The 26,002-nt window shown below is 39.3% G+C and overlaps 1 protein-coding gene across 2 annotated transcripts in view; it reads right to left on the bottom strand.

Moving 5' to 3' along the window:
- Positions 1-44: 44 nt before the first annotated feature.
- Positions 45-26,002, bottom strand: part of rbm10 (RNA binding motif protein 10) — a 34,270-nt gene continuing 8,312 nt past the window's right edge. The window contains exons 6-24 of one of the 2 annotated variants that reach the window (XM_048179534.1): positions 25,747-25,816; positions 21,572-21,645; positions 17,506-17,592; positions 16,674-16,734; positions 16,411-16,569; positions 16,176-16,336; positions 15,968-16,065; positions 15,689-15,776; positions 12,529-12,718; positions 12,362-12,447; positions 12,138-12,219; positions 11,277-11,368; positions 9,182-9,373; positions 4,798-4,971; positions 4,655-4,717; positions 3,625-3,801; positions 1,533-1,598; positions 1,217-1,345; positions 45-1,129 (exon numbers count right to left, since the gene is read on the bottom strand). In XM_048179534.1, the coding sequence (XP_048035491.1) occupies positions 1,253-1,345; positions 1,533-1,598; positions 3,625-3,801; positions 4,655-4,717; positions 4,798-4,971; positions 9,182-9,373; positions 11,277-11,368; positions 12,138-12,219; positions 12,362-12,447; positions 12,529-12,718; positions 15,689-15,776; positions 15,968-16,065; positions 16,176-16,336; positions 16,411-16,569; positions 16,674-16,734; positions 17,506-17,592; positions 21,572-21,645; positions 25,747-25,816 (2,013 nt within the window). In that variant the 3' untranslated portion in view covers positions 45-1,129; positions 1,217-1,252. The remainder of the gene's footprint in view (positions 1,130-1,216; positions 1,346-1,532; positions 1,599-3,624; positions 3,802-4,654; positions 4,718-4,797; positions 4,972-9,181; positions 9,374-11,276; positions 11,369-12,137; positions 12,220-12,361; positions 12,448-12,528; positions 12,719-15,688; positions 15,777-15,967; positions 16,066-16,175; positions 16,337-16,410; positions 16,570-16,673; positions 16,735-17,505; positions 17,593-21,571; positions 21,646-25,746; positions 25,817-26,002) is intronic. The other variant, XM_048179533.1, reaches the window with a different exon arrangement.

Below are 26,002 nucleotides of genomic sequence, written 5' to 3'. Positions count from 1 at the left end.
TTACTGCATCGAGGTGTCAATATATAAAAAAAAATTCTGCTTTCCAAAATTCTGCTTTGTCTCATTATCAATATTCATATGTTAAGTTCTATATTCACATAAAATAATTCTTATTAGGAACTATTTTCTAAATCATATTTATCAAACTATGTAAATCATATTATATTTTTACCCTTTTCTGACAACATTTAAGCAAAATGAGTATTTGAAAATCATATACATGATTTTGTATGTATGAATAGAAAAAAACAACGGCACTTAGTGCTAATAAGGACATATACTCACAAACTCACTCTGACCACCTTAAATTCACATTTAAAAAACTGTATACCAGCTTATATAATCTTATACAGCCTATAAATCATATGATATATATACTGTAAATTAGGTTAATAAAAATTAATAAAGTAAACCATAATCATCTGCTGTGCCTTTTCTTGAAGATAATCACTAAAGAGTAATCTACTGTGCAAGTCTTCACAGACACCTGCTGTCTGTCATTTCTGCATAGACTGTCATGTCATACAAGACATGCAAAATGCATAGCACACTTACTGGCAAATCAGCAAAGCTTCTGCTTAGAGCCACTGGCTGTTCATCAAAGAATATATAAAAAGGGACAAAAAATGTATTAAAAGTCGAAAGAAACTACAAGAAATAGTTTCTGAATTATCCCAGTTTTCCATCCTGACATCATTTTCTCAGCTTCCCAGAATTATACTTTTTTTTTTTTTTTTTTTTTTTTACATAAATTCATGCCATCTACAAATGTTCACAAATTGCTTTCTGGGAAGCTGACAATAGGCTAAAGTACAAGAATGTCACATAGTTGGACTGTATCTACAGTAACAGTGTGCTGTATAGTGTTTTTTTAAGGATCCTGAGGGTTTTTCCTGAACCTGAATCCAATATATTCTGCACATTACCGCATCACTCTAATCTTTGATAAACACCCTGATGATGGTCTCGCAGCTGCATTGTTGCTTTGTACACAAACACTGTGCACATGAGGTGTTTCATTTAGTACTGAAGAAAGTCCAAAGAAGTACACCATTACTCCACTGGGAGGTTGCGAAAGAAAAAGCCTTTTTCCATTCTTCCAGGAAACATCTGAGATCCAATGCCACTGCTGACCACGGGCAAGAGGAAAACAAAAGACATTATAGTCAAACACCACAATATTACCATAGTACATCCCCAAATAACATATTATTACCATGGTACAATGTCTTCACAACTTCACTCCTTCCACTTACACAGGGCTGAATCTCCTCTTTTTTGCATCTGGTTGTTGTGGGACGGCCCCTTTTTCCCTCCTTTCTGCTGCCCGGTCCCTGTATCTCAGCTAAAACGAAGAGTGCCACCCACAGGTCAATACTTCAGAAGTGTCAAATCAACGAATCAGGGGAAAAAAATAGCAGTTAAGGGGGAAATTGCTCATTGGAAATGGTAATTAAACACTCCTGATGCTATCACAGGATTTTGGAGATGTAATCAGAGGTTTCAGAACTAGCCGACTATGTCTCGTTTACCTCTGTTTCGAGTCGCTCGTGTGTCTCTGGCTGGCCCGGTCTGGCTCTCCTCTGCTCCAGGTTTTGCTGCATATGGATGAACAAAGACAATGACATGAATAGAATGTATTATTCTGTTAATTCATTTGGTTGGTTGCTGCAGCCTGTATTTGGATTTTAGGATTTTTGCCAGCAAATATATCCAAACTAAAATGAGACAAAAATGAATAATCAGACTTATAAATATAATTTATATAAAATTTAGAAATAAAAAATAAAATAAAGGTGTCCTTGATTATGATTTCACTTTTTTAACTTTAATTAGTGTGTAATGTTGCTGTTTGAGCATAAACACCTGCAAAGTTCACAATGCTCAAAGTTCAATGCAAAGGGAGATATTTTCTTTGACAGAAATTTTAAGGACTACAACAAATGGCTGGTAGGGACTAAAACAAGCTTCTTCCTGGGCTAGTGGCTTCACAAACCCCAAAATTTTCATAAACCCTGTCCCCGGGAACAAGCAACAAAGGGGGCGAGGCCATGTCGGGCTGCTTTAGAGAAGAGTTAAAGTTGTTGTAGCAGAGTGTTGTTGCCATGCCGCCATTTTACGCCAGACTGCTTCACACACGAGGGTCAATTCAACGCTGGATTTGCACAAAAGATAAACATGACAGCACATGCTTGTCAATGAGTTGAATCAACTGCAACTACATAAATTCATCAAATAACCATTCAGAAACGTTCAGTTGCATTCTTAAAAGTTGTAACTTCTTCCTGAGTCTTCTCCATCAGTGTTCAACTCCTGTTTGAACGATGTAAGGCTGAACACCGCTACTGACAGTTGTCATTTTGGCTGTGTGAGATTCCCCAGCTTTGTTATTGTTGAGCATCCGAAGTGCAAGCTGTTAAAGCTGTTCTGGAAAGGGGGCCAGGAGCAGCAGCTCATTTGTATTTAAAGGGACACACAAAAACGGTGTGTTTTTGCTCACACCCAAATAAGGGCAAATTTGACAAGCTATAATAAATTGATCTGTGGGGTATTTTGAGCTGAAACTTCACAGACACACACACTGGGGACACCAGATATTTATATTACATCTTGTAAAAGGGGCATTATAGGTCCCCTTTAAATTTTTATTTTGCTTAGCTTAGCGTCAATGATTCATTTCTAAATTTCATTGAATTTTTTTCCCTCTATCACCGTGTCGTAATGGGACGTGATGCGATAAGATTCCAGTGCCAAGCAATTTGTCTGTCCACACCAAACACGACACGACTACAAACTGCGACAAAATCAATCAAAAACCACAGCCAATCAGAAGAGCGTGTGGGCGGAGTCTCTCTGTAAGCACACTGCACTCAACCAAATGGATAAGCACATAATAAAATTCATAAATATTACACCATTTTAACACTATTAAAAATACACTAAGTAACTGAAACAATCTTTGTCATAGAATACACTTCACTTGTTCACAATGAGTCACATCGCCAATCACAGTTGAACGTTCTTGTTTCCTTTAATTTATATTCAAGATCTGAGGTGAATTATCCATGTTACTTTCAGAATGGCTATAAAGGTTGCAGAAATAGAAACCAATTCTAAAATGCATTGTGTCTCTCCGTTGCGGCTGGTTAGGACAAAAACTATGATTAACATGGAGAAGATACCTTTTATCGCATGTCGCACCGAATCTGGTCTGTTCCGTGTAATATTTTATACTTAAAAATCAACAAACATGATTTTTAATAATTTTTATTTTAGTTAATAGTAATAGCACTGGTTATTACTAATATTTCTTTCAAAATCTAAAATTACATACATTTATAACAGTTCTTTCTGGTTCTCGAATCTGATTGGCTGAGAGCCGTGCGATATTCTAGTGATAACAGCACTCCTGCCTTTTCACCGTTTGTATCACTCCGCTTGAAGCGACTGTTATGGCAGCCGTATCCACTGTATTTTTTACAAATACCAAACTCGTACCACAAACCATCTGATTTTTTGCTCATATATATTTATATAGGGAGGAAAAAACTATTACAAATAAAAATGACATAATCTTGGCATTTAGCATTGCTCATATGTTGGCAAATCTCATCCATCACTCACTCTGTGTAGCTCAGAAAGCTGCTGATGTCTGATTAGAGCCTCTTTACTGGGGAACTGTCTCCTGCACAGCAAACAGGCCAGTTTAGACCAGTCTGTCAGTCTCTCCTCTCGCTCTCCGCCCTCCTCCTCACTGTCTGTCTCTCCGCTGTAGCCTGCCACCAGACCCTGAGGAGGACTCTGCCGAGAGAACAGATGAGCAGAATCGACAATATATTTTTAAGACACTGCAGTGCCAATAATAGATGCTTTTCAAAAAGGGTACACACAAAAGAGGCAAGCAGTGAGCAACATGATAAAATGAAGTCAATACTAAATGAATCCCAAAAAACCTAACATGTAATGTAATAAAACAAAACAACAAAAAGAAAAAAGAATATTGAGAACCAAACACCATAACGTAAAGGCCTCGATATACTCCAAGCGAAATCGAAGAATGAACTTGTGAGACGTCATTTCAAACAAAATCAGGCCAAAATGAAATTCGTTGGAGTTCCAGGAACGTTTGCTCTGCCTGGTAAACACCTTCAAACTATCATTGGTCCATGGCAATTAAGTAATAGGTGGGTGTGGCTCTGTGGAAATCTGTCCGTCGAGGTGGCATGATCAGACTGAAGAAATACTTTATAGCAGAAACTTAAGTTGTAATTCTAATTGAAAGTGACACTAGATGTCATTTTTAATACTGTAAATCTGCTTGCTTTTAAACAATCCATTTTATAAAGTGCTATATAAATAAAGGTGACGTGACTTTACTGGAGTGCTGAATTGCAGAGCTTGTGCAAACATATCCACATCAGTGACATTGCTATGATCCGATGCTTTCTTAACTGCTGTTTTCTCACCGCTGTTATTTTTGTTGTGTTTATTTTGTTATAGAAAGGAAAGCAAGCAGCACATATTTACATATTCACTAACAGTGTATCGCTGCAAAAGTATTTCAGACTTCTTTTTACCCCCCCCAAGCCAAGATGGAAAAAGAACTTTGCCATGAGTATATCGGGGCCGTAGGGTAACAAAACAAAAAACACACTTCTCTTTCTTCTGGATGTGTGATCTGTTCCATCAGAATCTGAGGTCTTTCCAGCAAGGCACCCTGTGGGAGAAAAAAAAGAAAAGTCACACCATCAGTAAGACATGAAGAGCAGGGCATTAGTCAGACGTGTAAATCCCAACCTTCATCTCCAGGACGGCATAACCCGCATCTGCGCTGGCAGATTCCCGCCTGTCATCGGATCTACCCTGTGCCATCAATCGAGAGCTTGTACTCAACGAGGATGACGAGGACGATCGGCCATTCTCTTTCTGCCTGTTCAGACTTTTGGCCCACCTCTCCATGTCTTTGGCTATCTGAAGAAACATACAGATGCATCAGGAAAGGATACTCGATTTAAATGACATGCCATCTCACCAAAACCTCACCCTCTAAAGCCCACAGTATAATTTGTTTTTTTACACAGCCAAGGCCTGTTGTTTCACAGTCGAAAAAGAAAATGATGAGACGAAACAGACAACAACAACAACAACAGACGGCCAAGATGATGAGTGTTTCAGTGAGGGGACATTTTTGTACAAAGACGTTCATCGATCGCTCAAGATCACTCATAATTCATGCGTTTCAGCTGAAACTGAAGTATACTTTGGGCTTAAGATGAAAGAATTTCTGATTTCTAACACCTTTAATTCAAAGTAGGCATGAAATGGAAGAAAAAAAATTGTAGGGCGGGACTTAATTTTGTCCATGGGAATTGATTGGATTTGAAATTGGTCGATCTCATGTGAGTGACAGGTTGATTTCATGGTGACTTAAGCCCGGGACAGACCAAGCCAACGATCTGAAATTGGGCAACATCGGGCCGTTTTTAAGCGTTGGCCGACTTAGTTTTTCCATTGTGTTGGCTCTAGTTAGGTGTCGTCTGGGTTTTTTTGGGGGGCCAATTCAGCATGCAGAATCACCACACACACACACACACAAATTATTCATTATATTTAATGAATAATCCAGCAAACTCAAATCTCCCAACAAAGGTCTGTGAACCATACACCAAAAACTGCAACAAATGCAGTAACACCAAGCCTCTGGTTACAGCAGTGGTCTCAAACTGCCGGCCCGTGGGCCATTTACAGCCCGCCCTCCCCCTCCACCCGGCCAGCAACTGATCTCAAAAATAAAACATAATCCGGCCCGCTAAATTATTATTATTTTAAATATTATTCTCTAGTTGTCTCATACCATATTTCACATGCAAAGAAAAAGTCCCCGTTCTAAGGGGCCGTTCACAGATATCGCGTCACATAAGCAGTCGCGCCGCTTTCTCTTTCTTTTCAAAGCGCTTGCGCTCCCGTGGCATCTGTCGTTACTATGGAACCATGAACTGCGCTCTCCATGGTTTCAGCAAAAGAAAAATGGATTTCTAGTCCTTGCATTAGCTCTACTACTATATATAATTATGGAGATGAGAAATAAAAACCCGCCCTGTACAGCTATGATCAGTTCGGCTGAGCTTTCGATGTTGTCATGGAAAGGCCGAAGCTCATCGGTTGGTCTTTGTCACATGAAAAGTTGAGATGTTTTCATCTCACCGCGGCATAAGTGCGCCTGGAAAAACGAGTGCGCCGCACCACATGCGCGTCGCGACTGCGTCGCTTCTATTATTACAGTAAAAGCACTCGCGCAAGTTGCGAGCATCGATTTAAACCACCGATGCGCGTCTGATGCGCGTCAAACAGCATCTTGGACAAATGTGGCTCAGCTGTGTGAGCAAAAGCGCCGTCAGGTGTCTGGCAAGAAATAGAATTGTATACAAATGTATTCAGGGATTGCATTTGTTCAGTAGCTACAGTGTTGTTCAGTGCAAGATTTTGATGTTATTTAAGCTAAAATAAAGTAAGGGAAAATGTTTGCACTAACTTTTAAAACTGTATGTAACAATGATAGAGACACTGCTGTTTAAATTTTTTGTTAAGAAAATATTTTAGAAATGAAATTTGAAGTAAATGAGAACTAATGCAAATAACCACTTGAGAAATGTATAAACATGTATCCAATTTTCCCCTCTTATGATTTTCCTTTTATGGGGTTTAGCCTGTTACGTCTAAAGACAAGCCTAAGTATTAATTCTCTCTTTTGAACTCTTTTGTATTCATGTTTCAGAGTTGCAGAGGGTGTAAAATCTTCAAACTTTAAAAATCACTAATCACAAGTTCACGCACAGTCCCTTTTTTTCTGGTAAACTCTGATGTGAAGAAGATGATGCTGTGCTAGAAGCCGTCTAAGGACCCAAAGATCCTATAACTCCAACTGGTTCTCTCTCATCAAGACAACATCAGCAAAGATCATCAGGAGCCTCCACAAATTGCATCAGGACAGTTTAATTCAAATGGGTGAGACATGCAAGTATCAAACTTAGTCTAATTTTTTGATACATTAAGTATCCTTACCCTTTTTAAAGAAGGGCATGTTAGAAATAAACTGATGGCTTACTCAAGGCTGTTGATCTGCTGAATTTCAAACAATGCTATAACTTCTTGCTTTCCTGTATTCTGCTTCAGCTCTCTCTTTCCCTTGGTAACTGTATGCATGTACCGTGCTCAGTGTAAATGAATACACCCCTTTGAAAAGTAACATTTTAAACAATTTCTCAATGAACAAAAACAATTTCCAAAATGTTGACAAGACTAAGTTTAATATAACATCTGTTTACGTTATAACATGAAAGTAAGGTTAATAATATAACTTAGATTACACATTTTTCAGTTTTACTCAAATTAGGGTGATGCAAAAATGAGTACACCCCACAACAAAAACTACTACATCTAGTACTTTGTATGGCCTCCATGATTTTTAATGACAGCACCAAGTCTTCTAGGCATGGAATGAACAAGTTGGCGACATTTTACAACATCTATCTTTTCCATTCTTCAAAAATGACCTTTTTTAGAGACTGGATGCTGGATGGAGAGTGATGCTCAACTTGTCTCTTCAGAACTCCCCATAGGTGTTCGACTGGGTTCAGATCAGGTGCCACTGAATCACTTTCACCCTGTTCTTCTTCAGAAATCCAACAGTGGCCTTAGATGTGTGTTTAGGATCATTGTCATGTTGGAAAAATGCACAACGACCAAGGGCACAGAGTGATGGTAGCATCTTCCCTTTCAGTACAGAGCAGTACATCTTTGAATTCATGATGCCATCAATGAAATGCAGCTCTCCGACACCAGCAGCACTCATGCAGCCCCGCATAAGGACAATGCCACCACCATGTTTCACTGTAGGCACCATGCATTTTTCTTTGTATTCCTCACCTTTGCGACACTTAACGGTTTTGAAGCCATCAGTTCCAAAAACATTTATCTTGGTCTCATCACTCCAGAGTATAGAGTCCCAGTAGTCTCCATCTTTGTCAGAATGGGCCCTGGCAAACTCTAGGCAGGCTTTTTTGGGCCTGGGCTTCAGGAAAGGCTTCTTTTATGGACGGCCCATGCATGCCATTCCTCTGCAGTGTACGCCGTATTGAGTCATGGGAAACGGTCACCTCAGTTTGGCTTTCTACTTCTTTAAATAACTGCAGTGAACTTGCATGCCGATTTTCTTCAACCCTTCTCATCAGAAGACGCTCCTGTCGAGGTGTTAACTTCTGTGGATGACCTGGACGTCTCTCTGAGATGGTTGCAGCTCCATCTTTTTTAAATTTTTGTACCAATTTCGCTACAGTATTCTGACTGATAAGTAAAGCTTTACTGCTTATTGTAGCCTTCACCTTTCTGGTGTATAGAAATTATTTTCTTTCTCAGGTCTTGTGACATTTCTCTTTCATGTGGTGCCATTGCCGACAGCATGAAATAGGAAGGGGTTTGAACACCCTTTTATAGTCAACTGTCTGCTGGACACCTGTGTAATGAATAATTAGACTCACCTGTGGTTGAATTCTTGTTAAATTAGACATTTGTAGTCTAAAATTTAGCTTAAACAGATGTTATATAAAACTTCTTGTCAACATTTTGGAAATTGTTTTTGTGTTCATTGAGATATTGTTTAAAATGTTACTTTTCAAAGGTGGTGTACTCATTTATGCTTAGCACTGTATGTGTGTGAATGTTAGAGTAGTTAAGTGTTGAGTCTAGTTATGATCATGTCACATGTAAAGTTCTCCATGTTTCATGTTCATATACTGGAGTCCCTAATCATGCAGATTTTGCCTACATGCTCTGAGTAGTACTGTACAGTAAGAATGTTATTTCCCATAATCCGGAAATGAACATTTCTTAGAATTAATAAACAATTAACAAAGTGTTCACTGGACAAACAGGTTAAATGATTCTAATATTATTTTTACTACATTACGCTAATTCTATTAACTGATCAAAATATGTGTAAGTTATAATAAATTATTCATATTTCTTTTGAGCTGATTTGCTACACCTGAGTGTTCCTGGAAGAATATCTTAATATCAACACCAGCCGAGTGGAATAAAGAAAGTGATCAGCATTATTGATATTCAAAACGGTAAGTATGCGCTGCTTTGTTTATGGTTTGTGTCTCTGCAAGATAGGTTGTACCTGCTGTGCTGTCTTATTCTTGGGCTTGTCCTTCTTGTCCTTACTGCTGTTGGGAACACCTGAAAGGTCAGAGGTCCCTCCCGTGACCGCAGGATCTGTAGTGTCATCGGACGTCTGTGATGAGGCAGGAACATACGTGTGTCTTTCCCCATCCCAATACATGTACTGCTGCGTATGAGGATTATAATAGTACTAGAAGAACATCACAAAACAAACAGAAACATTCTCAGTATCAGTATGCTTGTATAGAAGCTGTATTAAGTTGCTCAGAAAGCTTGGTCATCACTGACCAACTGGTCATCAAATAAAGATAAATGCCAAAAACCTTACACATTTAAACTCACCTGAATCAGAGTCAGAAATCAATGGGGGCTTGGGGCAAAAATAACACCAAACTGAACAAAAATGCTCATAATAGATAAGGGGGCATAAAATGGGGGCACAATTAAACTAAATCTATTATGGCAGTTGTGATTAAAGTGAAATGAATGAAAAGTGTTGATTGCAGCATTACGTTTAGATGTGCTCACATTGCAATAGATTTGTTTTTTTATGCATTGTTTTTTGCAGTGCTGAGCATTATAACCAATCACACATTTCTGTTGAGCTTATGATGCTTGTTTTTATAATTTATATACTTTATGCATTAAGAGATAGTGTAAATAATGGCCAATCAGAGGCGTTTAGATTAGACAGAGCTGAAAACGCTATTGTTTTTTTTTTTATGAGCATGCTCATTGACTGAATCCTGAATCTGCACTCTCGTGAACTCTCTCATCATAAACAAGTGCAGATACGAGGTAAGTGGTTAATTTCTCAGTGTTGACAGCCTCACTGATGGTAATGGGATCTTCCCTCTCTGTGCTCGCGCGCGTTTGTGTGTTACCGCGACAGCTTTTAAATGCAGAACTCGCGCTAGTATTAACACAATAACGAAAATCATGGAGAATAAATAAACAAACGCTTCAGTGATGGGGAACATTTTTTGCTCACTTTCCGTATATAATTTCCAGTTTGCTTTAAACATAACAATACTCAATAACTTTTGTAAATCCACTTAACCAACTAATTATTTTTAATGCATAGAAATGTTACCGCAAAACGGAAGTTTTTATAATGGCGGCGCGCTTGTTTCTCTTTATATACAATTTTATTTATGTTCAACATTAGGCAATTTACATTACTGTCCTCGCTTGAGAGATAGTGTAAATCGCGCGGGATTTTGTGTTGCTGTCATGTCTCTTTTTATTATGCCACCTTTGAACCCAGCGATATGATTGGTACTCTTTCCTTTTGAGCACTACGCGTGCAAAGACCGGGTTTTTGCGTAGTTTGACAAATTACCAGCGTTGATCAAAACGCGTACCTGGTACGCAAAATGCGTACATGTTGGCAGGTCTGTGATTGGCAACAATCCATAGTATTAATGATTGAAGTAACTGGTTAAATTTAAGTATTTGACATAAAAACACAGAGACCTATCTTAAGGTAATAATAAAAATCAATTCCAGTGGTCAAATATTATCCCTTAATGGAAAAGTTAATTTCTGACCCTAACCTGAACCAGGTGTGAACTCTGCTGGACAGGAGAAGAATTGGACACCCCAGATATAAACAGCTACTTGATATTTAGGGTTTTGATATTTAGGGTTTAACCCAGGGTTTCTCAAAACCTGCCCTGGAGGGATGCCGTTCTCCAGAATTTACCTACAACCCTGATCAAACTCACCTACCTGTAATTTTCAAGTAACTCTGTAGACACTGATTCGCTGGTTCATGTGTGTTTGATAAGGATTGTGCCTCGTACGCTGGTCCGTTCTGATACTAGTAGCCTCGGGTCTTGGGTAATTTAAAGCAAATGTTTTCCCGAACGGACAAGAGAAGACCCAAATTATTTTAAAATATGCCAACTTTTCACTATTCATTTTAAGGTGTTTACCAATATTGCATATTAAGTAATTCTATGACAACATTATTATGCCCCTTCTTCTCTGTCAATAAGCGCTTATGTGTAAATGATCAAATCCTCCAGGATACTGGTGTACGAAGCAGAGGCACACGCTCCACATAAACTGTGCTCTGCCTTTTTTATTACCTGTGAATTTGGGTCATAGTAGAGGCCTGTAAGAGGGTCATAATAATAGCCAGAGCTCTCATCATACTGGTACGTGGACACGTCAGGATCCGCTACAGGAAAGAGGAAATACAACTAATGTACATCATTCATATGGAAATTAAGATGCATAGGAATTCATTAGGTCAGCTAAAGTAGCCACAAATAAATTTTTGGTAAAATAAATATTAAAGTACCCCTATTAAGCTTTTTTGGATATTACCTTTCATGCCATGTGTAATATAGCGCTTTTTTAACATAAAAGTTGTGCAAAGTTTCAAAATCAAAATGCACGATAATGGAGTTATTGTCATTGTCCTAAAAGAAAGAATTGATTCTGAACTTCCGAAATGAGTAATTCCAGTCTTACTTCCTGCCTATGTAGGTTTGTAATTAATGTGCATAATGCCAGCCAACGGTCTTCACTGGCTGCCCATGAACAATGTCTACTTTGACCCTCAAACACTGTAGTTGTAGCTGAGACTGGAAGAGTTTGGTTCGTGTTGTTGACATGTCAAGAAGACACAGTTTTCTGCGCTGCCAAAGCAAATCCACTTTGCTGTACTTCCAATGGATGAGCACTAGGGCCAACCAATGCCATCATTACTGTTACTGTGTATAAGACTGGGCCATCTGACCAATCATGGCAGAGCAGATCCCAACAGACTGGGCCATCTGACCAATCAGAGCAGAGTAGACCAATCCCAACAGACTGAAAATTAAAGTGTTTTTTTTGTTTTGTTTTTTTACTTGGATGCATGTAAACCTATTGTAGGAGACAAAAATGGGAGCCTTTAAAATAACATAATAGGGGCACTTTAATGTTTTGGACGGTATGCTTACGGTACTGCTGACACTCCAGAGCAGTTCCAGGTGTGGCAGGCTGGTTTGGGGTAGCAGGCTGAGGTTTCCCAATGATCTCCACCTGGGCCATTGCACAGACACACACACACACACACAGTATAAAGACAGACAATTAGTGCTTCGGAAATGTAAAAGATTGTTCACTGAATTTTGATAGTAACAGAAAATCAAATAACGAATGAAAGTGAAACACAGAACTCTACCTGATTGGCCTGTGTGGAGGTTGTCGTGGTGACAAGCTGGGTCTGGGATGCTGTGAGCGCCAATATGGAGGTAGCACCTGTTTCTCCTGTGATCAAATACACATTCACACTTACTGCAATAAAAGACTCACGGGCTAACAGCAGATGTAACTAAGCTGTAATTATACCTGTAGAGGTAGTTCCTCCATCAGGAGTGCCTAATGAAGTGTGGCTAGTCAGTATCAAAGCTGCTGGCCCTTTAAAGGGTTGCGCCTCTGCACTGACACCCTGCACGGCCTCTTGCCGAAACACAGCTGCTGCCCCCTGCTGGTGCACACTGAACTCACCGCTCGGAGCTGCACCAGAGAGCTGCGCCGTCTGGAACAATAACCAGACATTTGTCAGGGTGTGTTAAAGAAAGAAATTACATCTCAACACTGAATGCAAGACAAATATGTTGTGCAAGTGTCAGTACATAAGCTGAAACTTGTTAGAGGTCCAAAAAGAAGAAGAAGAAGAAGAAAAAAAAAAAAATCAAACTAATTAAATACTTTTTAATCCATGTATGTGAATTTTCTTCAGGAAAACCCTTGAAAGGGTTAGTATTAGTGATGCACCAAAATGTTTTGTTTTTTTTTTTTTGTTTTTTTTTACCAGAACACGGAAACCAAAAGTTTTAATTTAGCCAAAAAACAAAACTGAAAAGTTAATTTATCAAATTTATCAAAAACACTTAAATAAAAAGTTCTTTATAAACATTAACATTGCTCATAAGGCAGTTTTATATAATTACTGTATCTTAATATAATTACTGTATGTTTAAACTCCAATTTGGATATAAATATTTAAATGATGACTGTAATAATTTGTTTTCATGACATTTACCCAAACATACATTAAATAATGTAGACAACAGGTTAAGTAAATTTAAGTTAAAGTTAAAGTAATTTAATGAATGTGTAATACACTGCATACAAAATGCTTCTCATTTAGAGTTAATATTTCTAGCTAACTAATGAATTTATTAGCAATGAATTGTTTTCCTGAAGTAAATGTATTACGTGTGTTTTATTGGCATTTTTCAATGTTTGAAACACTGATCGAGTGATGAGACATGACACATTTCGGCAAGTTGTACTGTTTCTTTAAATAAACCTTCTGATGTTCATTCATGTTTAAATGGAAATATTTGGCTGAAAATTAATTTTTGGTTTTGCTCAAGACAGTTTTGAGGGCTGAAATCATTGAACGAAACAGCAATGTTTAATTATGTTCAGTCGCATTACTAATTAGCATTGTTGTAATATTCAACAAACACAGTCAGTTTAAATAAAAATTCTTGATTCTGATTGGTTGAGACTCGTTCACTGCTGTTTGCTGTAATTGTATGACTATTAAATAGATCCAGGTTTGTTTATGACATTAGTTACACATCACAGATTTTCTGGACTAGTAACAGTCACTTGAACTGTTTCTAAGCAAGATTGCCACAACAGGGAAGTATTTCAACACAAGAGCATTTTCTATGGTGGCCTAGAGAGCTCAACACACTGTAACTGAAGAAAACACGTGCAAATAGAAAAAACACCAGCAAATAAAGAAAACATCTTCATCAGTTTGACAACATGCATTCTGGAATGCAACCAAATACAGAAACATTTATTTATTTATATCTTTAAGCAGGAAAGGATTAAAAACAATCGGGCCTGACTCAGCATAAAACTGGTTTTCAGCAGGTTCCTGCTCTGCAGAACATAAATACCACACACACAACAAACTCCAAGACAAGACAACAACAAACACACAAACCGAGAGAAAGAGCATTAGGGGGAGGCCATGGAGCCACCTCAGTGGTCACAGATGTACCTGTCCATTAGATGGCGAGCAAATGTTATTTTAAATAGTCTTATTGATGTTATAGTTCTGATGTGCTGTGGGATCTCATTCCAGGCTTTAGTGAGCACATGAAAAAAAGATCTCTGTCCATAGCAGTTCCTAAAGGCCGGTAAAGGCAAAAGTCCATTTGTAACAGATCTCGTAGTACGCTCAAACCTTGAGCTGGGTTTTGGAACCAATGCAGTAAGTGCTGCTGAGGTGTGTCCATTTAAGATTTGACAATACAAGTTTATCCCATGGCTTATTTTATAGTTCTGAAATGTCAAGGCATTAGACAATACAGTGGTGAGTCCAGCCTGGAAGCCTGTTGTGGATCTTGTAGGCTCTATTATAGAGTCTTGTTAGTGGTTCAAGGATTTCATTTGTTGTAAGTGACCAAACAGGTAAACAATACGACAGATTGGACATAATGATGGCATGAAGATATGTTTTAGAGACAGAAAGAGACAAATAAACAAATAACTTTTGGTTTAACTTTCTGGTTAGGGTTTGGACATGCTCAATAAATAGACAATAAGTGATCTCACAATAAGTGAGATGTGAGTCAAGAGTGACTCCCAGATACTTGTACGTGGATACAATTGAGAGCTTTTGATTGGAAAAAGTGATGGGATTGGATATGGATAGCTGTCTCCTAGAATGAATAAAAGAACAGAGAGGACTGTCGGCGCTTATTTACAGTAGCGTCTCTCGTGCCCATAGGTTTAAACTTGAAGTCATTTACCCACCGGTGGAAGATGATAGCGCGGGCCGAAATGATTGTCCGTTCAAACTGGGGAGCGATGTTGAGACAAGAAGCAAAGCTCGTATGATCCTCCAGTCGCATATACAAGGAAGAGTACTGCAGAGCTGGAACAATGCAAGGCTGGCTAAACCAAAGCTGGGCTTGCTCTCCAGATACGGCTTCTCCGCGCTGGTCATTAGGCGCATACCGCAACCCACCTGGACCGGCGTCAGACCCTCCGCAATCCACGGTCTGCGTCACAAAGGCAGCAGGGCGGAGCGCACCTGACATGGCCCTAGACACGCGACGACACGGCCGGCGTACCACGCTCACCGGACCAGCAGCCTCCCAGGCCGCGGCCACATCTCCAAGCCAGGTACCCTCGCTCAAGCTCAGCTCAACATGCAGCAAATACTAACAATGCAACCAATAACAGAAACGCACTGCAAATACTCACAATGCAATCAAATACAGAAATGTGCTGCAAATACTCACAATGCAACCAAATACAGAAACACGCTGCAAATACTCACAACACAACCAAATACAGAAACGTGTTGTAAATACTATCTGCATCTGTTTTCTTAAGTTGCAGCGCGTTGAGCTCTCTCAGCCACCATAATTTCCAGTCCAAAACCTTGACTATCACTAACTGAACATCCTAGAGTTAATTATTTCCTACATATTTATGTTGTTCAAATCAAGCCATTTCCCTGTGCTGTGGGTACCTGAGTGACGGCCCACTGAGCTGCAGCTATAGCTGTACTCGCAACTGTCGCCACACTCACCCGACTCCCATCTGCCAGAAAAACATCTCTGGGAGAGAGAGAAAGAAATCTCACAAAACTGTATAACACACATTATAGCATTACAAGCATTATAGTAAAAATGTGATCTATAAACATTCTCAAATGTGTGGCTCTGCTGCATTTTCCTTTTCCTATTACACAACTATGACATCACATATAACGCTGCAGGACCAGTATTAGAAAAGCATGAACTCATACCGTTTGGAGCCCTTGGCAAACTCTATAGAGATGAGCTTGCCATCGATAGAGAGAGGAGGCTGCAGGGACTGGAGGATCTGAAGCAGCTGTGAAGCTTCCTACAACATGATACAATACCTGTTTTTGTTAGTCTTACACATATGTTTTATGGCAACACCTCCCCAACTAAACAAACAGATGCCATTTGCAAGTAGAGTCGCTGTCTTACCACGATAGTAGTGAGCTGCAGGAAAGCAAACCCTCGGTTGAGCTGTGTCTGTTTGTCTTTGATAAGCCGTACATTTGAAGGGGAGAGAGTAGCAAACGGGGCCAAAGCAGACAAAATGGCCTCTAGTGTTGTATGGGGTCCCAGATTCCGTAGTATCAGAGCTGAAGAGACGTGAACATCGATGTAAACAGTGTCCTACCCCAAAGTTACAGTGTGAAATGTGTGTAGGACTTACTGTCATTGGCAACCTCAGCAGCCTGGGACGAGGAACTTAAGTTGAGAATCGGAGATGCTGTCTGGTATATGATGGGAAGGGGCAGTAAACCCTGAGCTGAGTCCTTTAACTGACCCAAAGGTAAACTCTTTGGCACCAGAGGCAGTTTCAGCTCAGCCTCTGAAAAAAGAGAGCAATATATGCAAGAACTTCCATTAATATTTATGTTTTTACCATCTGGATCATGAGAAAAGGAACTGCAACAAATTCATTTCCATTCACACCTGATTTTGGAACTCCGCACTTGAAACACTTTTCTCTTCGTTTGAAGTTCTGAACTCCACACTGCCAATCAAAACATGAGAGAAAAACTCACTACATCACTAAGAAATATTTGTTCACTTAAAGGGATAGTTCATCAAAGATAAAAATTCTGTCATCATTTACTCAGCTTTGTCATTCCAAACCCAGATGACTTTTTTTGGTGGCCTGAAAACTCAAACTTTTGAAAATGGATTTCAAAGTGGAAGTTTTTGAAAACGATACCATTATCTCTGTGTAAACTGCAAAAATGCGGATCCGTGAAAACGGTGATGGCATTCACATGCGTGTTACGTGTTTAGTCTATACACCTTATTTTTCAATGCGGAAATAGGGTGTTTTCTGTGAATGTGGGAGACTTACGATTTATTAGCCACTATAGGGAAATAACGAGAAGAATATCAAAGTGCAGTTAACTGTAAAAATAAGGTGGATAGGAATGCGCGAGGCGAGCGTAAAGGTGTGTAAAACGCTCTGTAAAAGAATGCGTGTATGCTTAGGTGCGTAGTCTTTCTTTACAAAGTGACATCGCCAACTACTTGTCTGACATGCGTAATACAGCATTTTTAGCCATTGGCGCAGATCCATGTGAATGGGGATAGTTTTGATAACACTGTCATCTGTACAAAGAAAAAAGAAGTTTTCCATTTTTAGCACATCGTTGTCGTGTAAACGTACCCTTAACTTTCATTTTAAGGTGAATTACCCCTTTAAGGCACACTAATTCAAGAATTAATTCTTACTTAGACTTAATTTAAAATAATACTTTATTAAATTGAAATAAAGAACATTTACCTTATTGCAGAGCCAGTCTTCATTAGCACGGGGCTTTGGGTCACTGTAGTGCATAGATACTCGCTGTCCCAAAATAGTGAGCACTCTCTGAAAGTGAGACACAGAGGAAGAGAGGGGACAAAAGAATAAAAGAGGGTAAATATCATTTTCAGGGTGGAACTGGCACACTTGAGACCTCATCTCACACAAGAGGGGAGGAGAAGACTGGATAAGAGAGAGAGATGAAGACAGATATCACCATCAGCTTCAGAGGACTCAGAAAGACGCGCCGGCCTGCGTGTGAGAGAGCGTGTACGGACACCCTCTCTGGCCAGAAGCCTCAACCTCCCCCATTCAGGGGAACAAAAAAAGTGTCACGCTCACTCCTGCCCACCCACATTAAGCCACAAATAAAACATCCAGACAGAAGTTTCACAAAAGCAAATTCATACAGAACTGACAGGACACAGAATAAACACTTGAACATATTACTGAACCTGAGCCAAAAATCCTTCAGGACCTCAATGCTTAAAAATAAACGCAGACAACTCAACTCATTAGAGTTACTGACGAAAAAAAAAAAAAACCACACAAAAAAAAACCATCCTTAATGTAACTGAATACTTAATTTGCATGTGTACATACAAACATTTACGCCTTGATATTGTTTCACGTCCAACTATTTGTTATGGCACCCCTTCATGCCCACAAATAATACAGAAATAACATTTTCTTAGCCTTGTTAACATCAAGATCTAGGCTAATAATGGACCACACACAGTCCATTCATGAACCATCTGCTAAATGGCAAGCACTGGCTGAAATCACCAATTTCCAATCTGACTCCCTGGCTGCTAGACAAATACCAGAAATCAGGGTGCACAGCATTAAAGAAAGTGTGATTTACAAGGTATTGAGCTGCTACAGCATTTTTAATGAAAAAAAAAAAAAAAATCTGTGAATTTGCCAAATTCTGCAAGGCAAATGGCAATAACTATTAAAAGTAATACTATTAGAAGTAATTGTGAGAACAAAAATTCTAGTTTAACTCTACAGTTCCCTTTCGACACTGCATCAGGATGTTGACACAATGGGAATGCCTTCAATGTGCGACGGTGTCTGAAGCACGTGTGAAATCACGCCAATGTTATTGGCCACGGCAGTCATATGACATCACTGGTGCGCCGGCATAAAAGGGCACTTGCATTATATGTCTTCAGCTTTTTTTGTCTTCAGTAAGCCGCTTTGTTTGTTTGTTTGTTTCTGTGTGTGTGTTTGTGTGTAAGAGAAAAGAAAGTTTGAGCGTTCATTTGTTTAAAAGAAAAATAAAAGAGAATAAAGAAATAGCATGGTAACGCTAAAAAAAAGTTTAGAAGTTGTGCTTCACTATGTCCCCAATTACAGGGGATGACACGCACAAACTCTGTGCTCCACATTAAGGTGTCGAGATTATGAGGGAATTGCACAGTCACCTCTGACGCATCGAATTGTCATGGAGGGGCTATGTGAGCATGGATATGAGAAGATGCCGTGGGTTTAAGAGAGCTCGCAAGCTATCTCTCTCCTGGCATGGTGTCTTTGCTGAAAGCACCAGTCTTGCCCTCTAAATCTTGACAGATCTTGCCAAGTCCTATGTGGCGGGTCAGGCCGATGGAGCCCTGCACACTATGGTAGTGTTGCATGGTTACCAAGCCGACCTTCTGAAGGACGTGGATCAAGGGAAGAGACTGTCTCCAGAGGCAATCCTGGAGCACTGCAGAACCACAGATCTCGCCCACCAAGCAGACGGCCTGTGCCATTCGCCGTTCTATGGCTGCAATGGCTGCCACAAAGAAGCACCTGTGGTTGAACATTTTGGGGATAAAGGAGAGGGAGGAATCCTTTCTTCTTAACACCCCGGTCCCTCCCTCTGGCCTCTTTGGCACTGCTGTAGATACAATATTCAAGAGGTTCAGAGAGGTGAGGGTTTAGTCTGCAGGCTTCAAAAAGTTCTTCCCCCATCATGGTCAGTGTCCTTCAGCCCCCACAGTGTGGAAATGAACTACATTGGCACATGTGAGGAATGCGTGAATAGACCGTGTAAAGTCCCACTTACTTATCTGTCTCCCACTCCAGCACATTTGGTCTAGAGGCAAAGGTGCAGTGTCAGCATGCTTCTTTGCTAGAATCACGATAAGAATAAGCGACCATTAGCTGAGGTATGGGCTACTTTGCAGAAGGGTGGTCAGCACACTTCCCTAGAGGACCTGTTTAACCGGAAATTGCATCTCCCTGTTGGATCAGCAGTAAAAGTCTTTCAGTTCTTTTTTTGTTAAGTGATAGAGAAGAAGGTGGGCTCTGTCTGTCTCCCCCTGCAGCTTTAACTCAGAGGTGATAGTGTAGACGAGATATAATGGCACATCCCCACTGGTCCACTGGAAGGTTTTTCCCAGCTGGATCTCCTGAAAGTACTTTTGAAATTCTCCTCCAAGGAGGACTGAAGGTTAGAGCAGGCAGTTGATAGAGCAGATGGTTTGAACACTAAACGCCGTCCCTCACTCTCTTCTGTAGTCTTTGCCAGCTCTTTGAGACTGGACGCTGAATACATGCCCCCCTCGTTTGGGTTGCTTTTAAAGAGCTTTACAAACTGGGAATGGCTAATGTGGTGGAACAGTAGTCTGCCCTCTTCCAGAGTGGGAGTGGTCGGCAGACACAGCTGAAGCTGCGGCCTCCCTAGTAAGCTCTGCCGCTAGGGGCTGTAGTAGGAAGATTACCTATTGATCTTTGGTTCTATGACCAGTCTGGTCACTGACGCATCCCTAACAGTTACTAGGCATCAGAGCTCCAGAACATTCCACACCTCTAGCGCTAAAGCTCTTAGTCATGGTATGCATCCTGTATGGAAACTCTAAGTTCAGACCCTGGGTTTGGGCTATGCTTGGTTCACTGCAGTTTATTCAAAGAACAGCTGGTGAGCAGGCATTTGTTTAGTATGGCCTTGTGGGTATTAATGTTCCCATAGCATCAACACCATGACCATCGAGTTCCCTCGAAAAGGGAACGTTTTAGGGTTACGTATGTAACCCAGTTCCCTGAGAAGGGAATGAGATGCTGCGTCACGTTTCCATACTTCAGGCATGCCTGTGCGTTTTCCATCAGACAACTCTAAGTTGATGATGTTTAATGCCGGCACCCTTTTATAGTCATGCTGACACACCAGTGACAAAATATGACTGCCGTGGCCAATAAATTCTTCTGCTTTCTCCAGTTTTCTGTAAACTTATATGGGGAGGCAACTGCACCATTATTTGATCATTTTTTTCCACATGGTCTATTATTTTTGGCATCATCAATACAAAAACAAAATCGTGGTTAATCAATTTTCAAGGCTGTCAAACAAACTCTTCCTGTCTAAGTGTGTGGTTCTTGGTCAGAATAAGCTGCAGTGTGGACCAGAATTTATTCTGATGTTCTCTAGTGTTTCAGCAAGGAGGTTTACTTCAGGTAGATGGAGACTTCAGGGGGATAGACCCTGTAATAAGTGTAACGTAAGTTTCTCTGAACAAATATGTCTGCCACAGTGTTACTAACTTCCTTCTAGCTTTCATGTAAACTGATATTCACTATACAGGTCAGCTAATCTATGAACTCACTGGTAATAATTTAAAGATGCATTAGAGGACCATTCTGCTCAAATTCTCATGCTGTCTGAATCCATTTTGGAACTCAAGTGGTTCTGACACATTTCAAAGCTATGAGGATTCAACTAGAGAGAACAAAATATAGGGCAGGTCTCACACTAGGATTTTATGGCTGCCAAGAGACACTTCGCAGCTAACTGAAAAAAGTTAGATAACATACACAAACTGAGCTTTCAGGGGGCAATACTGTAGAATTTACATTAATCTTGGGCATTTCCAGAAAATACCCAACTAGTAGCACAGTCATATGTGCTAGACAGACTGTATATTAGAATGGCAACAGACAGACCTCATTCTTAAGAGATGGCGAAATCTGCGAAATCATAAGGAATCCAGCTGTAAAGGGCATATATATCCATACACGTGTGATCTTGTAGTGTGTATGTGTGTGTGCAGTGTGAAGTGACCTGGTTGGTCTCCATCCAGCGGCTGGCCTCCTGCAAGTGATTAAACTCGACGAAGGCGAATCCTCTGCTCTGACCTGGAGACACAGCCATCGCCGGGCCACAATGACAGAACAACACAACGCAGTGAGGGGTTAGTGTTTTCATATCGACAGAGAGGGAGAAAGAGAGAGACAGAGAGATGGTAGAAAGAGGTATAGCTGTATTCTAACCAATAATCACACTGCTGCCTTTAAACTGCTAGAACTGAGGGATCATATTGTCCCTCTGCTATTTAGACCAGTCAATTTAACAATAATCACACAGGATATTCATTTTAAAACTTGGGTACAAACAAAACTATAGGTCTATTAGATTTCTGATGTTTCTGATGTTTCTGATGTTAATATACACTAACATTAACAAGTTTGGGGTTTTTGAAAGTGTCTTATGCTCACCCAGGCTGCATTTATTTGAACAAAAATACAGTTAAAACAGTAATATTGTGAAATATTTTTGTTGTTTTTTTGTTTTGTTTTTTACATATTTCGAAATTACATTTATTTCTGTGATTTTACAGCTGCATTTTCAGCATCATTACTCCAGTCTTCAGTATCACATGATTCTTCAGAAATCATTCTAATATGCTGGTCAGGAAACATTTATTATTATTATCATCAATGTTGAAAACAGTTATGCTTATAATTTTTGTGAAAACTGTGAATAGGAATAGAAAATTGATTTGATTGATTTGAACTTGATTTTTTTTTGTAACAAGGTAAAAGTCTAATCTGTCACGTCCTTTCTGAGTAAAATTAAATTAAATTTTTTTTTTTAAAAATGTAATCCTACTGACCCAAATGGCAGTGTGGGTGTGCATATTATCATCATCATCATTATTATTATTATTATTATTATTATTATTAATAATAATAATAATAATAATAATAATTACTATTAATATTATTAATATTACTGTACTACTGTATTACTGTTATATACTTATATACAACACTTACATAATTATCTAAAGTTATACTGACACTTATGAAACTTTTTGGATTCTCTCTTTTTTTTTTTTTTTATGTTTTGACACTGTCTGATTCAAAAAATGCACAAGTCTAGTTTATATACAAGTCTAATTAATACCCCAAGTGTAATTTTTATGAGGCTTGTCTGAAATCACACCAGGCGGTACAGTACAGGCTGATAATATCAGTCGGCCTGAAATCCCAAAGGACTGTTTAACAAAGATCACTGGTTAAACTGCCCACATGGGATTAAAGCTGTTTGAAATGGGCATTCCAAGCAGTCCACTATGCATTGTTTCCTACTGCAAACAAAACATAAGCACAATACGTTTCAATTGCTATAGTTAATTGATAAAAAAGACATTATATTTGAACCATAAACATTTTAATACAAATTAAATTGACTAACCTCTAAACTACGGTGAATAGCTGTTCCACATGCATTAAAAGTCAATAGCTAAGATCTTTAATTTTCTCTCCAAAATATCTTCATGGCACTGACACATAAAGAGGGTGGAAAAAATAAAGGAAACGCCTAATAATACATTGATATTAGGGACCGGTAGCATAAACCGCCAAGACTAGTCTTACAAGTTAGCCATCAATGCTATTTCTTCTAGACTGTTCATTACTTTTTTAAGTTTTTTCCATAAAAACGTAGATTTGCCTAATTTGATACCGAAAAGTAAGATTAACTGCCCTTTGACTAACTGCTAGTGGGTCATATTAGATCTTAAGACACTGTTTTAAAGGGTTAGTTCACACAAAAATGAAAATTCTGTCATTAATTCTGTCGTTCCACACCTGTAAGACCTTCATTGATCTTCGAAACACAAATTAAGATATTTTTGATGAAATCCGAGAGGTATATGACTCATCCATAGACAGAAATATAATCTTTGTGTGCGTGTGATGCTGATGCAGGAGCTGCCCAATAATGAGTCGCCGTTCTGATGTAGAACCTGGAAGCGCTGGACGTAAACGATGTATGAGAATGACACAGAAGTGAAGATATTGTTTTTGCACACAAAAGTATTCTCGTCTCTTCATAAAATTAAGGTTGAACCACTGCAGTCACAGATGGTTTTAACAATGTCTTTAGTCCCTTTTTGGACCTTGAAATTGTTGATTATATTGCTGTCGATGGACGAGTCATATATCTCTCGGATTTCATCAAAAATATCTTAATTTGTGTTCCGAAGATGAACAAAGGTCTTACGGGTGTGGAACGACATGAGGGTGAGTAATTAATGACAGAATTCTCATTTTTGTGTGAACTAACCCTTTAACATAATGGCTATGTTTATGCAACTGACCCTAGGGATCTATAAAGGAAAACAGCTTTGGTCCTTCTTGGAATACAGTCATACAAGCCCCCAACCATGCGTTGTGGGATACTGCACTTTTCAAGATGAGAATCTTGTGAAGGAGGGGGAAATGTTTAGCAAAATAACTTGTACAGAAGATGTTTACAATGACATTTACATCTGGTAATCAGCAAGACCAAGGCATCTGACCTCATCCTGCTCTTCAGGAAGTCATTCTCAGTTGTATCTCAGCAGGTATTAATCACTCCTGGATATGGCAACGGTGTTTGCCTCTTAGGGGGCACCTAGTCTGCTCTTATATAACTATGTAATGATTCTTATAATGCAGCTGCCGGTATCCTTATGGATTATGTACAATATTTAACAGCTACAGTTTTTTTAACCTAAAATACTGTGATTTTATGGCATCCTCTGACTTTCTTCACATGTAAACCCATTAGAACATAGACTTAACCTAATGTGATTAACGTTTGTAGCTGTGTAATTAAGGCTGTGTGCCTGGCAGGTTTGGTTCGATTAAAAATCTCTGGTGCGATCGCTCTGTTAGTGCGGTTCATTTGAAGAAGTGTGAATGTGACCAACTGAAACCTAGTGCACACCAAACAAGTGGACCAAGATGCCTGAAAAGATGGGTCTCAGTTGATTTCCAAATGAACTCTGGCGCAGTTCGACTGAAATATAAACGCAACACGGACCAAAGACATCTAAACTAACCAAAAACAGGATATGATGTCACAAGATTCGACCCTAAAAAGGACAGAATGCTCAAGCATACCTGTTTTTTCTCATCATATTAGTCGTGATGTTGCCCATTAAAGTTCGGTACAGGTGCAGATCTTCATTTGTGTGTGTGACAGAGGGATGTCTGCCACTGTTTTGACCTCTTTACACATTTTATAAACTCTTCATGAGTTCTCAGCTGGTAAAATACCATCATATGTACACACATACAACGAGCGCATTTAGCCCAAAACACAGCATTGTTTTGGATGTTCGTTAAGTTCTGTCGCAAAATATACGTCATAAAAACTTCTTTAGGTTTGGTGTTAAAATGATATTGTGAACGCTAAACGAACCAGGACTAAATGTATCACTCTCTTTTTTGGTCCGAACCAAAAGAACTGAACTACAAGACTGAACACACCCTAAATGGCCTAAAAGAAACAAAAGGCTTTTAAATGGGGTTTACCTTATTTTGTCCACCCTTTTATCTGAGGATACAAAATTCCAAAACCTTTTCATACCCATCAAAAAAGTCAAAAATTATTCATGTAATGGTCAGCCACACTTATCCTCTCAACACAGCTATTGCAAAATACTTACACAATACAAGGTGCAAGATCTTCCACAGACTTCAGGACAAGAGTAATCAAAATGAGATGAGGGATAAGGCTGGAGAGACATGTGAGGCAAGCTTGCACTTGGAGTAGATGTGTTTGTGCTTGTGTACCAGTATAAATTTATGTTCCTTGTGGATGTTATCAAGTGAGTGTGTAAGTGAATGTTGTCTGGTTAAGAATAGTCTGACAAGGGATATGGTAAGAAAATGGTCTTTCACAATACAGAACAGGAAACAATCAGAAGTGATGGCTTAAATGAAAAGATGTACAGGGGGTTAAGGAAACATACACCTGAAGATTTCAAAACACCAGTACTAAGTGGCTTTTTTATTCAACTCAAATAAACCAGGAGGAAAGTGTGAAAGAAGAGAGAGACTGAAATAACACACTAAGCTAGGCAGACGCAAGAGTGAGCTAAGGCTTGTTGTGAAAGGCAATGGAAGAGAGAGTTGGAAGTCAGTCTGGGGTACAAAGAAGCCCCCCTGGTAGAGCATGCCTACCTGAAGACTTGTTCCTCATTAGGCGAACTTCCCTGGGCTGGATCCCCTGCTCCTGCAGCCGAGCCCGAATCTAAGGAGCAAACACCAAATGATTAACTACACCAATACACCAAACATCATAGCAGGACCTCAAATATGGACCTCAAAATGGGTATTCTAATTGCTGGATGACTAAATATTCAAAGTTAAATTCAAGTAAAGCTCTGTCATTTGTAGTATACTGTGTATATAACACAGAAAATAATCTCAACCCCCA

The sequence above is a fragment of the Megalobrama amblycephala genome, unplaced genomic scaffold, assembly GCF_018812025.1.
Source record: "Megalobrama amblycephala isolate DHTTF-2021 unplaced genomic scaffold, ASM1881202v1 scaffold230, whole genome shotgun sequence".
NCBI classification, from domain to species: domain Eukaryota; kingdom Metazoa; phylum Chordata; class Actinopteri; order Cypriniformes; family Xenocyprididae; genus Megalobrama; species Megalobrama amblycephala.
This window is presented reverse-complemented; position numbering and strand designations above follow the sequence as displayed.